This window comes from Planococcus citri, chromosome 1 (genome assembly GCF_950023065.1).
Source record: "Planococcus citri chromosome 1, ihPlaCitr1.1, whole genome shotgun sequence".
In the NCBI taxonomy this organism is placed as follows: Eukaryota; Metazoa; Arthropoda; class Insecta; order Hemiptera; family Pseudococcidae; genus Planococcus; species Planococcus citri.
The window spans coordinates 51536739-51551225 of record NC_088677.1 but is presented as its reverse complement, the minus strand read 5'-3'; the positions used below and the strand labels follow the sequence as shown (position 1 = coordinate 51551225).

Below are 14487 nucleotides of genomic sequence, written 5' to 3'. Positions count from 1 at the left end.
AGGATCACTACTCGACCAAAACAATCAAAATCATTCCACAAAACAACGTGATCTAATTAGCGAATTTTAAATACCAATAGTAATAATAATTCACCAAGAACAAGAAGTACCAACTTCCGCTGGCAATTGGCATTTCCAATCCACAAACCCACCGCCACGATTTACCGCACTGCAGCAGAACGTTTAACGCCTCCAGCCAGGGCAGGGCATGGTAGGGTGATGGCAATTTTATTAAAGAATAGTAACGTTCGCGTTTTTACCTATATAGGTACCTACGAGTACCTATACGATGGTAAATAGCGGCGGTTTTTTTCTTCATCAGATTGATAGATATAAATGAGCCCCTGTGTCTGTGTTACTGGTAAAAACAAATTATAATAATTACCTTCGCTTAGAAAGCGCAGTGTTCACTGTTCAGTGTTGTTAAATGTTGGAATGCGCGTGCCACGCGTGAGCAATATGCTAACCTGATTTTTGAAGAATTGTAATTAATGCGAGCTGATCTTTGCATCAGAGATGCGAAAATGGATTAAAAGCGTAGTTTCATTGTGTTCGAACTCGGACATTGCATCGTGAAATGCCATAAGCTTATAGTATCAGTTACAATCACGTGCGGTGGTTATTTTGTTCACTATCGAAACCTATTACAAAGCCACACACCGTTTTGCATAAAGATGTTTAAGTCTATGGCGTAAAAATCTGTTTCTCATAGGATACCTATCTCTCCTAACCTCTGAGAGCATTTAGTAGGTATTTATAGTGCGAGTGTTTTTCTTTTGATTATCCCTCTGTTTGAGGCGATGTTTTTAAAACAAAGTGACATTATGACGACGACGACCACGATGATGATGATTATGAAGATTCACCTACTTTTCCTAGTTAACATTGTCGGTACATGTGGTTAATATACGTGCATGTGAACATTTATGTGTATAAACGCAAAAATATATTTACTTAATGCTCCAATGGTGTTTCGTATGTGTATAAATTTCAGGTACTTGAGTTTCACTACATGCTCTCATTACTTTTATCGTACAGTATATTCGTGTCGTCGTCAACAAATCTCCCATATTGTGATACTGACCGTATCGTTGAAAACATATACGTACATAGCTACCTATACGTACTACCTATACTACCATATATCACGGAATTTTAAATTAAGCTTTATTAATTGAGATTTTTACTCGTTGTTTCAGGATTAGCGCCATGATTCCGAGAAAAAGACAATGCTGGGAGTGAAAACAATACTCCTAGAAATTATAGTGCTGTTGTTTCCTTATGTGCAACCGCAAGGTAAGTTCCAGAATTGGACTTTGAACCGTTTTTTTTTCTTTTTGTATCAGGGGTAGATACATGATGTGCCAAAATTTTCTCAAAAAATGGTAAAGGAGAAGGAGAATGAAAAATTTGTCGACTTTTTGAAAAACATTACTTATACATAGGTACCAATTTGGTGGAAAATTTGGGTGGTAATGCTTCTGGTACCAACGAGTACTAATATGTAACTTTGGTACCTACTGAAACAGCCGAGAAAAAAGTTATGATTTGAGTATGGGTGAATTGTGCTGTTCTTGGAAAATTGAGTTAAAGTTCCTGTTTGACCTTGAAGATGAGCAGCAGGTACATCAAAACACCAACAAATTTTCTCTATCACCTTTTGCCCAGCCAACATGCAAATTGAAGAGGCAATCAATAATCAATAGTTTTTGAAAAAGTATGTAGGTATCTACAAATACATATAGCCAAATTTCAAAAAAAAATAGTAGATAAGGTACCTATATAGATATTAGATATGTCAAAAAATGAACGATTTCGTTCAATGTCATTTTTTCCCATATAAGTAATAAGTATACAGGATTAAAATTTAAAAAGTTATGAACTTCTAAACTTCATGGATATAATATGTACCTAGTACGTACTATTTTTTTGAAATATTTTCATCAATTTTCAGCAGGGATAATTTTTTAAGCAAACAACCAGCATCATTATCAATCAGTGATTCCCTATAAATATAGACACGAATTACCTATACCCAGCTATCTTACCTAAAATAAGCTGTGACTGTTCTGAATATTCTGATATTCAACTCTGAACCAGAAAAATCCCGAATGATATGTGATCAGGGGATCAGGGTTCGATATCACAGTTTGAAGATTTTAGTTGAAGGATTGGGTTCCATCGATTCTGGCACAAGAATCCAGAAACTGGAGAAAACCAATGTAGTTGGAGCCACTTAGAACTCTCGAAATCATTATGACATAAGGCAGCAAGTCAATTTTTATCGGCTTACGCAGTAAAAAAATGTTTACTTAGGTATCAAGTTTGTTGAAACTCATTTTTAGGATTTTTGAAGTAGGCTGTAGGAATTTGACATTTCAAAAAAATTCATCAAAAAAGGAAAAAAAATCAAATATCTACATATTAAACAGCTAAAAATTACACTGACAATGAGTATTTTTGCATATTTTTTCAGAAATCCAAGTTTCGTACATTTTAAATTTAAAATCAGAGAGTTCCACAGTTTCGTTACATTCTCTACGCGAAAAAGTACCCCCTTCCACCAACTCGTAATAACATTTGCTTTGAGAATTTCCAGAAAATTACTTTGAAAATGATTCGAAAATCAATAAGTACTAAGTAGTGACAACATTGCTACAAAATTAATATTTTGAAAAAATACTGCAAAAACAAGAATAATTATAAGTACTACATAGAAGATTGAAAAAATTTAAGTACCTACCTATGTATACTAAATAATACGAGGAAAATAACGATAGAAAGTTAGCTTGCAAAATAACTAGAAAATTGTTTTCACCCTAAAATCACCAGAAAAAAATATTTGAGAAATGATTGAGGAATTATGAGAGTTTGGTGATGAAATACGAGTATAATATGTAATTACAAATATGTACCCAACTAGAAAATTTGGGGGTAATCTCTTGATATTTAGATCATTAAAAAATTGATGAAAGTAATTACAACACGATTGAAGGAACACTACTCAGAGTATACTTGCTTGAAAATTAGCCATAAAATCAAGGAGAAATCGCCAGAAAATTTCATGAAAAAAATGAATACTCGTACATCGGAAAAGAATCCTTAGAAAATTGGTTTAAAAATTACATGTAAATTGGTGAAAAAACACTTTTAAAAAAAAACGAAAAAGGTAAGAAATCTGAAAATTGAGAGGTATTTGGAACAAAATTACTGGGAAATCATGGATAACTGGCTATACCTAATTAATTTAATTATTTATCTACTACAAAAATGAGGGGTGAAGTCTCCTCGCCAAAAATTTTTTCTAATCATTGGTGCACTTTTTGCTTAATCACTTAATTTGACATAACTTCGGAAATTCATTGATTTTTTTCCAAATTCTTGAAAGTCAGACTTATTTTCTCCGAGTTTTTGAAAATCAGACAAAATATGTATAGTGAAATTGGATTGTTTTAAATTGGTCACATTTTTTTCCAAAGTTTTTGGGATTCTGACATTGGGTAGGTATATTGAAATATCCGAGATAGGTCGTTTTTTTCTCATTTTGTCGACATTTTAAGAACTTATTGACATTTTTTTCAAGATTTTAAATCAGACAAAACAATTAAACGATTTTTTTTCAAGTTTTCAAAAGTCTACTCTTTGAAAATTGATCATAACTTTTTCAAAGAATCAATCGAAATTTTTTCCAAATTTGTAAGAGTCAAAAAACAAAATATTGTAAAAGCAGATTATACGTAGTACGTAGATACCTAAGCATTACAAACATCAGAAAATTGATCAACAATAAATTTTTCCAACGTTTTTAAAAATCTGATGTAATGTGAGAAGTTGAACGTTTTTCCCTCAAGTTTTCAAAATCAGCGTCTGTCACGCGAACTAGCGTCTTTCGGACCAGCGTCCGTGGATTACCTTCTTGATAATTTTGGGCAATCCCCGTCTCAGAAAACAAGGAATACAATTTTTTTTATCAGTCGAATAATCGTTCGGTCTGATTTTTGGAAAAGGGCTGACTCGGCTCAGCTGGCTGGCTCACAATATTGATATTGATCCTCACGGAAACCCTCTACTACTCTATCAATCATTTCTAGTGCAGATTCAGAGATTCGCGCATAATACTTGGCAATCGGAAGCACCTATATAGTCCGAGATGGAATCAATTTTGATTCCATAAAAGGCGCTTGTATTAAGAATTCAAATAATCAATGCTATATTTTACTCGCGAAGAGCAACGGTGATCGATGACGCGTGAGCGAGACGACCTCCTTTTTTATAAATGAACGTTACACGTTTTCCATTATCGAAGATGCGAAACGACCAAAACACCGCCGCGGCCGCCGTACCGAGTGCTTTGAAAACACCTAATTTTACCTTTTCCTGATTGATGTACCGACCAAAGAGAATCTGCCACTCGAAAAGGTTAATTTATAGATAGAAACGTTATGTGTATTAATTTAACATGTCTATGCTGACTGTGTATTAGGTACAATGGACAATACTCGAGCGTAGGGCATAGGTAGGACATCGATTACCATAATGTCTATAGATCGAGTCGATCGTGTATTTACCAATTGTCTTGGCGTGAGGCGTGATTCATAAAATGGTCCATTAGTTATGGAAAAGGATGTACCCTATTAGTTCCTAGTCCTACCTAGAAGCATTTCTGATCATCGTTTATTAATCATTCCTCGTCGTATATTTCGTTAATTACTCGATAGGTATCTTGCCACCTACCTATACTTTCATCGAGTGATTTTCCATCATATCGAGCGGTACAGCTTGTTACCTAATCAATGATGCAGAATGAAATCGGTTTTCAATCGACCATAAGTATATGCCGCGCCTAAATTTTAAAGTCTATTTGCATAAACATTTTTGGAGGTATTCTATGAGTTTTGAACAGAAAAGTGCAGACGCCTATTGTCCAAATAAAAGGTAGCTGAAGCTATTATGAAATTGCGCCTGTATGGGATCAGGAAATTACCACCATAAAACGTCAAATGCACAACCGGTCAGCGGAGATTACACTAAACCGTGAAGCGTGCTGATGTTAACGTACTCGCCAAAAAGTACCGATTTAAGTAAAGATTAACGTTATGCTTCGTAGAACCAGAAAATAATACTTGATTAATATTCGCATGTACCATCTTGTTATAAAGTATTTCGACTCGTCGATTTGTTATGTACTCGTATACTTACCTACGAATCTACGTATTGTTTGATTTAGATACAAAAGTAAATAAGTTTGTCATCATATCCTCTTTGGGAGTTGCTTTTAGCTTCTTTGTTGTGATTTTGGAATAACCGAATAAGGTAAGCAGAGAGAGAATAATGTACATAGACATACGTAGGTATAGGTACTTCTACTTATATTCGATAACTATTGCATCTGATATTCTGCTTGATGGATAGGTATGCTTTTCTAGAGACAATGATCTGTTGATGAGAGGGTAGAGGAAATAAGCTAAAAATTATGTTGATATTATTGAAAAGTTTTGAAAAATTCGGTATTAAAAAAAACTAAAAGTAAAACTCGATAGTAAGTGTTCAAATATTACAAATATTTTTACACAGTGGCCACTACATAAATTAAATTCTTCCAAATGTTAAGAGAGGAGGGGGGATTACAGAGTTGGATTATAGAAAATGAACTAATTTTTTCTTGACCTGTAATACGTTGACTTCATGACTTGAAAGGCAGCATGTCTGAAGATATCATGAGCTCATGACGTTGCATTTTGTGTAAAATTTTACCAAACTCATATCAGCTGCGGGCAAAGCTAGAAGATACTGCAATCCACGAAATATGCCCGTAACCTTCCTCTATATGAAATAACACAAACCACGTTTTGATCAGATTCGGTTGGTCGAAGCAGAATTCGATCACGTAGGACATGACGAGGGTCAAAAAAAGTCACGTTTCATTCATATTTCAATTTTTCTTGCGCCATTTAGTTAGTTACTCCAAATTTTACCGATCCGAGATCCACGTTATCAGAATATAACTTACTATAGGTACGAGTTCGATCAAAGTATAGGTAGAGGTACATATCGGCCCATTAGTCTACAAAAATATTTTAAAAATCTTTATAAGTATCATGCCCAGCTATGAAACCCTTAAAGGTGAAAAAATCTGTGGCGTTTGTCTATAAATAAGAAAAACCGCCACGATTGAGCCATCAACCAAACTTGACAAGTTTTCTTGTCATAATATAACTTTCAACGTGCTCAGATTTACTACCTTAACTGCGGGCTAACATCGTATATTTTAAACGAAACGACTCGTCGATCGTTTACATTTAAATAGTAGGCGGATCTGCGATGATAAAAGTGTATCGATCGCTTTTGGCATTAAACGTATACTTAATCTTGATTCTCGATAGCTGAACGACTGACTTTGTCAAAAAAAGGTGCTAGAGATGGATAAGTTTGATGTTCAAAAGATGAATGTTCCATTTTCTGAATAAAAATTCTTGGTTAATTTGAGGATAATTGCGTACCTGCACCTATAGGTACTGCTAAGAAATAGGTATCGATATCGAGTATATTTAATCAGGAATTATACGCGGGTTTAAGTATACGGATTACTCGTGTTTTTTTTTTCACTCGAATTGTAAACAATGCTGAAAGTAAACTGGTTTATGGGAGTAAATAACACGCTTGCGAATAGGTCGTTATCAATATCCTGATTTCCCGAAAAGTTGTTAATTAAAAAGATGCACGCATATAAGTATATAAATATAAAGCGCGAATATATTTTAATTTATTTTTATTTTTCCGGAGCAGTTCAATTTGTAATTATAGGTATCGAAAGACGATCCAGTTAATTTTTTTCTAAGTAGGTTATTATCAGGTACAAACATTATGGTCCAGCAACATCGACATAGCTCATCATTTACCGGCAACGCATCGCGTTCGGTCATTCAGCAACTGGGCCACAGAACGTTTAAGTTTTTTTCCTTTTTTTTTTTTATCCGCAGCTATACCGGCAACAATTTGAATCCGTTCTAATCGATTAGTTCCACTAATTTAAATTCGATTACTCTATGTTATTGCGTCGAATTCACTTCGTCTTTGTTTTATCTTTCATATCGATTTCGAGAAATATCGAATTCTTAAATGGTCATTTTCATTTGTTCGATTGTGTCCATGAGACGTAGGTAATTTTAAATTGTAAAATAGGAACGATGGTAATAGGTATGATTGTAAAAAAGGGACGAAGGATCTATAGACTATAGGAGAATGAGAGCTCAAAAGTAAGATTTTTACAGTTTTTTGCTTCAATTTGAACATTTTTTGATCAAATAGTAGGTAAGAAATTTTGCGTGTAAGTGAAGACTCTCACAAGAGAACCGTCTCTGATTTAAGCGGAATTGTGATTTTTGGAAAAATAATGATCTAAAACCCCATAACTAAAATTTCAGCTTCTCAAATTCGTTTTTCGATTTTTGACGAATTTTTGAAAATCCAAAATCGACCATTTTCGGCAATTTAATAGGTATTTATGTGAAAATAATTAAAACTTGTCCTGAAACAAATACATATCAACTCTCTTGAATCGAATTTCACCATTTTCAAGCATTTTGGAGCTTCCAATGCTATTTTTGATGGTTCCCGAAATTTTGAATTTTTCCAGAACATGCAGAAATTGATTTGGACAGCTAGAAATTGATCGAGCCAACTTTAAAAATTTGTTGACAAACAGAAGATTTTTGATTTGTTTGCTTTGAAACTTGTCATTATAGGTCAAGAATAAACTATGCCTCAATTTTTAGCTGGCTCCCTAAAATAATTTCCACACTTTGTGGAGAAATTTTCAAATTATGGAGAATTCAAAATCGCATTGGAAGCTCCAGAATGGCTTTAAACAATTCAAGACGAGATAAGTTCTTACAGCCATTCACGTAAATTTCAAAAAAAATGTCCACGAACAGAAAATTTTGATTTTTTGAATTTTATTCTTGAAATACATATGCTCGGCATCAAAATGCACTCGAGATGTCTACCTATACAGATTAGCTCAAATATATAAGGCACATTTTTTTAAATTCTCAGAATCTTTGGATTTTGAATGAAATTTCGCTGACTCTTAAAAAGAGTGCGAAAATAATATCTTTTTCCCCTTCAAAAGTTGTTCAAAAAACAAAGTTTCAATTTAAAAAAAAAAATCACTACATTAAATTATTTTTTTGATTTTCTTGATGAGCAGCAATTTTTTCTCTTTTTTCAGTTAGGTACCTACATTGAGATGAATTTTCAATATGTAGTCATTTATGATTTTTTTCCTAATAAAAACTCTCCCTAATCCATTTTTGATTATTTTTTTTTCATTACTTGCCTGCATATTATTACGTTTGGCGAGCAAGTGTAGAATCCCTGCTTCTTGCCTCTCCCTCCTCCATGATCCATGAATGTATGTTGCTTGGCTGTAAATGTTTCGTTTGAACCGGCTCATCCTCATACATATTAGACATTGACGAAGTCTCATATGTAGATAGATATGTAGGTAGGGTACCTATACCGTGCATGTGTGGTGATTTCCTAGGTTATGGCAGATCACTTTCATGCTATAGTCTTGTTTGGGTGTTTTCTCTCAAAAATTGACAGATGTAAAGCTGACCCTGAACTTTGACCACAGGTGCCTTTTCAATTTCAGCGTATGTATTTCAATGACTTCTTACAAAAAATGACGATTTCCATTTCCAATTAATAGAGAAACTGTAGTAGGTACACGATAAAATGAAATATTTTATCTATGTAAAACCCATGCTCAAGTTTATTTTGCGGCAAATTTTCGTACAGTATTTTAGAAAACGGTGAAATGAAATGAAAGGGTTTTACCGCGAAACACGATTAACGTTCTATGGTATAATTATTCATCAAACAAAATTCTAAACCAAACTAGGTAGTCTATCCGAATCGCCGTGCTGCCGCTGTTAAGAACCACCGCCACCGCGCCAAATCGCGTCCACGAATTCACCTTTTGACACGAAAAGCCTCTCGGGTATATTTACCTTTATTTTTCTTTCCATATCGACAAAAAAGTTATACCTACTATGTACACATTGTGAGCTACCAGTGGTATAATTTTTCGTTATTGAGGTGGAATTTTTCATGATGTAAGCTGGTAAAAGTTATAATTGCGAGCTAAGAATTCATAAAACCGTAAATTCAAGCGTGATTTTTATTAAAACGGCTACCTCCGAGTGCTTCTAGTAGGTAAACTAAAATGGCAAGTGTAGGAGAAACTTATGTATGGTAATTATGTCCAACCAAATGCGAGACAATACGCGGATTTTTTCGTTATTAAATAACGAAATCGAAATTTAGATGGATAGCTTGCTTTCTATGTAAGTAATTCTGTAATTAATTGCGGAGGGTTTTCTCAAGTTCGTTGGTCAAATCTGACCGTTGGAAATTAATTTTAATTTCGCGTATAAATATTATACCTACCTATTTTATAACTACGAAAGTGTCTCGTAATTACGCGTATTATGATATACTTTAGAACTATCCGCGCTCTGATGAGGTGCTTGAGAGATTCTGTTATGACGTCAGGTCATTGTAACCTATGATATGATGCTATACGACCATAAAAAAGTAACGTAGAACGAAAAAAACATTAATATCATTTTTGTTGGTTCTTAGATCCAAATAAGTAGGTATACATAGTTAGTACGAGTACATTTCGATCCTTTGATCTTCAACGTATCAAATTAATTTTAGACTTGAAGCTTCATTTTTGAAATTTTTATATTTTTCTTCTTCCCCCTCGACTTAGGTTACGTTCATCTGATGTTGAATTTTAAAAAATATATTATAGATCGAACTTGGACTTATTTTATCTACATTACGATGACCATCTCAAGGTGATTTCTCCCTTGACTTATTTCCCAAACATATATTAAGATTCCGATCTCAATCTTTAAAATAATAGGTAGGTAGGTAGGTATCATTCTAGAGATTTTTCTGTGTACTTTACTTATACAGTAGGCATAAACAAAAACTGATAACATCGTCAATAACGAAAATGGGAATCGATTATGAAACTCGATAAATGATTGCAAAACAGTTACACTTTTCATTGAAAACATTTACCATTCCGTCCCTCCTCGCCACCCCTCTGCTCATATGAAAACTACACGTAAAATTACTCTGGTACCTTTCGATAGCTACTTTATCTTCATGTCCACTGGTATAGAGGTACCTACCTATATCGGAACTGAAGAGAGAAATCATTTATAACGGAGATCCAGATACTTGTATTAATCGTTGAATTTCTTTTTAAATTTCTACGACGACGAGATGGTCCGTTAAAACACCCAAACGCCTACTATAGGTACATACACGTAATTGTTCGAAAAATTAATAACGAAGTAAAACTTAGGCACGCATAGTACACAAAGACAAATTAATTTCCATTGTTTTCTTTGGCGATAAAACTGTTGGTTGAACCGGTTCATTACGTAAGATTTATTGATTTCATAACTGTATCATATTACTCGTCTCGAATGCTCATCTCAAAAAGTCATCTTTATAAGCTGCCTTTTTTAACAGAAATCAATTATCGTTATCGTGAAATTCGCCATTAACCCCGGACCCGCGTTCAAGTCGGATTCAATCAATCGACCAATGTTGAACTGAGCGTTACAATATCTATTAAAATATTGTCAAAATTATATAATTACTTATTTTATAAACTCCATAAAATCGTTATCAGTTCAATTATCACCTAATAGCGAAAGTGTTCAACGGTAAGTCCTCTCGTCTTGAGTATTGCGAGTTTTCTTTCGATGTGATCGTTTCCTTTGATTAGTACATCATCGTGAGATGAACTGTTTATTTATATAGTAGGTATAGGTAGGTAATTAGAAAACGATCTATGTATCAGTTGGTGTTGTTGTTGATTGCAAAATGGATTTACTTATTGCTCATTGTTTTATTTTTAATTTTAATTTTAATTTATTTTTGGCATGGAGCGTGCTATTTTATTGGAATATTAACTGGTAATAGTCAAGCCTCTTGTATAATTTAAAATAGATATATATACCTATTGAAAATCAACAACTTGATTTTCTTCAGAAATGTTTGACTTTGCCAAGTAAGAAAGTTCATTAATTTTTTTTTTAAATTGCTCAAGAATCAATTTGAAATTTCTATAGGTACGCTCTGTTTGTGTTTGGGAAATATACTTATAACAATCTACAAAAAAAATCAGGGCAAAATTGGAATACGTACTAGAACTCAAAACTGAACTGATTAAGTAAGTAGGTATGGATTGAACTCCCAGAAAACAATTCTATAGAGGTCAAAGAAATACTCTTTGACAATAAAATAGGAATTTTCCAATATTTTGAGTTGAACTATTTCCACATAAATTCCACTCAGATCGCTTGAGGAGCTACCTTTCAGCAAAACGTACTTATACGCAAGTCCCTCATTCCCCTTCTTACCTTCTTAATCCAACGGTAAAAATCTAAAAACAAAGTTATACCTAAATCCTACAACTTCGTGCAACCTGCTCGATGCAACTAACGTGAAACAAAGTACAGTAACTATAGGCACCTAGGTACTTAAAATTCAAATAAAATTATCTAACATTATTGTGACGGTTTAAACCTTCGAATAATCATAATAATAAGGTACCGTACGCATATTATTTATACGAAACAGAAAGTCTCATCTTCGTGTAATAATTTCGTCTTAACCATAGACCACGCGTGAAATGTTTCACTTACTCGTATTTGAGAGAAGTTCGTGATAAACTTCCTGTTTGTGAAAAAATCACGTCCTCTGCATGCGCATTTAATAAAAAGAAATCCGCCTACATAGAGCAAATTTCTGACAAGTGGTGTCTCGCAAGTCGCAAAGAAGTGACCAATCGTGCACTGGTAGGTACTCGGGGTTAAACAAATCGAAACAAATTATTAGTAGCAATTATGTCGAACGGGGTGATTATGTCGAAGCTTCATGTACCAACTTTTACTTTTAAAATATGCATCGTGATTATGTCTATCTTGTCGGTTGATAGACAGTAGATAGGTCTTTAGGTACACAGGTATAATTTGCAAACAAACTTGAGACTTGGTTCAATCAATCGAAAGTATGGTAATCGAAGTTTAGAATTTGACTCCAATTTTCTCGTTCAATGTAGGTAGTGAGAAGGTAACTGAATTTTGCGTAATTTGCCCGGAAGCGATTTTCAAACGAGGTACCATTTAAAAAAAGAGTTTGTGTTTCGTCAAAAAAATCCTTGTTACTTTTTTAATCCTCCCCCCCCCCCCAAAAAAAAAGATGATTATCGAATAAGAATCCCACATGTAACTTTATTTATTAATAACTTTTAATATTTTAAAATCGTAAGAAGACTGCCGTATGCTCAGCGTGAAATGGTACGTTATCGATGATACCATATCGCGATATGTTTTTCATGTTTATGTTCTGTTAATGAGCCAGACGAAAAGGTTATGACACTTATAGCTAGCGTAACAAAAAAGAACCACGCTGTTGCTAATTAATTTAAAGGCTTCGTTCCTCGTGTACGATGATTTACATTTTTAAATTAGAATTTTTGGTAATATTTTATCCAGGTGCATAGGTTTAGATGAAAAAAAAAATCATACATCTACCTACTACTACCAGTTACTACTTATTTCTTTACGGAGTGCGACTTCGTTTTAGGAATCGAAAAAAAAACTAATTAAAGAAATAATTTTTTAAATGTGATATGCTGGGTATTTGCGAGTACCTACTCAATTTGGACTGTACTTATTGCATAATAACCTACCTAGTATTATTTTAAATACCTATAGGTATGTGTATACCAACTGAATATACCCAGCAGCGAAGAAATTTTTGAGATTTATGCTTGCTATATTGCTGAATCATCATCTGAAAGGCATCCATAAGACTATAGCTCTACTTAAATACAACGACGTTGTATTTTTTTGCTACCAGTTTCAAAATTTGAATGATTATTTTTAGTAGTCAGTCTAGCCAGTCAGCAGATAGCATTTTGAGAAGGCCAATCAGCAAACATGAGAAGTTTTTGTTGTGGGTACATCGATAATTTTAAATAGGTATCTACAGCTTATGTAGGTATACTCGCTAAGAAACTTTTACCATCCTTCAGCTCTGACCAAGTTAAAAATTGGCTTACTGAAAGAACATGTAGTACGTATAATTTACAAATCACTACCAAATGAACTTCCGAAGTTGACTTTTTGTTTTTTGGTGAATTTTTGAAAATGGCGGAAATCTCCCATATTCACCAATGTTCAACATGTTGATCATCATTGAAAATACTGATCACGACTTGAAAATAAAAAATAGAACGATTGAAAATAATGTTGATTTTTGAAAAAAATTAGTCTTGGACATTTTTGTCCAACAAAAACAATAGGTAGGTAATACGAATTCGAAGATGTGGATCATTTATGAACAATATCGATATACGAAAGTCAAAAAATCGATTATTTAAAATATCCTAAATTGAGATGAAAACCGTAATTTTTGTCGAAGATGGAATAGAACAAGAAGTAAGTAGAGGTATCTATCTACAAACAAGGTGATTGTACCTAATTTTCAAACATGGCCAATGGAATGGAATTGATACTCACTCAATTGATTTTCAATCTGAAAGTTTATTTTTGAAGCTATAAAATCAATTTTTTTATTTTGAACGTGTTCGATAGTATATAGGATCAAAAGTCGCAAATGAAACGATTTTTTGGATTTGATTGATCAATCTCTGATAGAAGTGCATATTTTTGAGGCTATAAGATTGATTTTTAATTTTGAACATATTGTTCGATCTTATGAATCGAAAGTCGCACGCGAGTCGATGTTTGGTTCTTTTTTGAAGCTAAAGCTGATTTCTCATTTCATACATACTTATTCGAATCATATCAGATTGAAAATTGCAAAAGAATCGATTTTCGGATTCAATTAATCGATTTTTGATCATGATCGATTTTTGATGCTTCTCAGAATCCATTTTTCATTCTGATCAAGTTTATGATGACATTGGGTCGAAAACCGTGCAAAAATCGATTTTTTGGAGTTTGATTAAACAATTTTTGATCATGGTCGATTTTCAATCCATCGAATATCACATTAGGAATCGATTTTCAAGATTCGATTAAGTTAATCGATTTTTGATCCAAAAGTCTATTATGAGACTAAAATTATTTTTCAATTTTTTTTTATTTCGAACATGATTGATCACATGGGATTAAAAATTGCAAATATGTACATGAATCAATTTTCAATCGTGATTAATTTTTGATCTGAATTTTTATTTTTTATAGCGTGTACAATATCGTTTTTCTATAAAACTCTAGCACTAATCAATCAAAACTTATAAAAGATCAATGCTGAAAATCACAAACAAGAAACTTTTACACTGAACTATAAAGGTAGGTACTAGGTACATGAAAAACGCCAATTATGTGTAATCAGAATCGCAAAAAGCTCAAATCTGGGCTT

General features: G+C 33.3%; 1 protein-coding gene across 2 annotated transcripts in view; it reads left to right on the top strand.

Annotated features, from left to right (window-relative positions):
• Cad96Cb (protocadherin Fat 4-like Cad96Ca) overlaps positions 1 to 14487 on the top strand; it is a 40673-nt gene that overhangs the window by 10021 nt on the left and 16165 nt on the right. For both annotated transcript variants that reach the window (XM_065345945.1, XM_065345943.1), the window contains exon 2: positions 1200 to 1296. In XM_065345945.1, the coding sequence (XP_065202017.1) occupies positions 1230 to 1296 (67 nt within the window). In that variant the 5' untranslated portion in view covers positions 1200 to 1229. The remainder of the gene's footprint in view (positions 1 to 1199; positions 1297 to 14487) is intronic.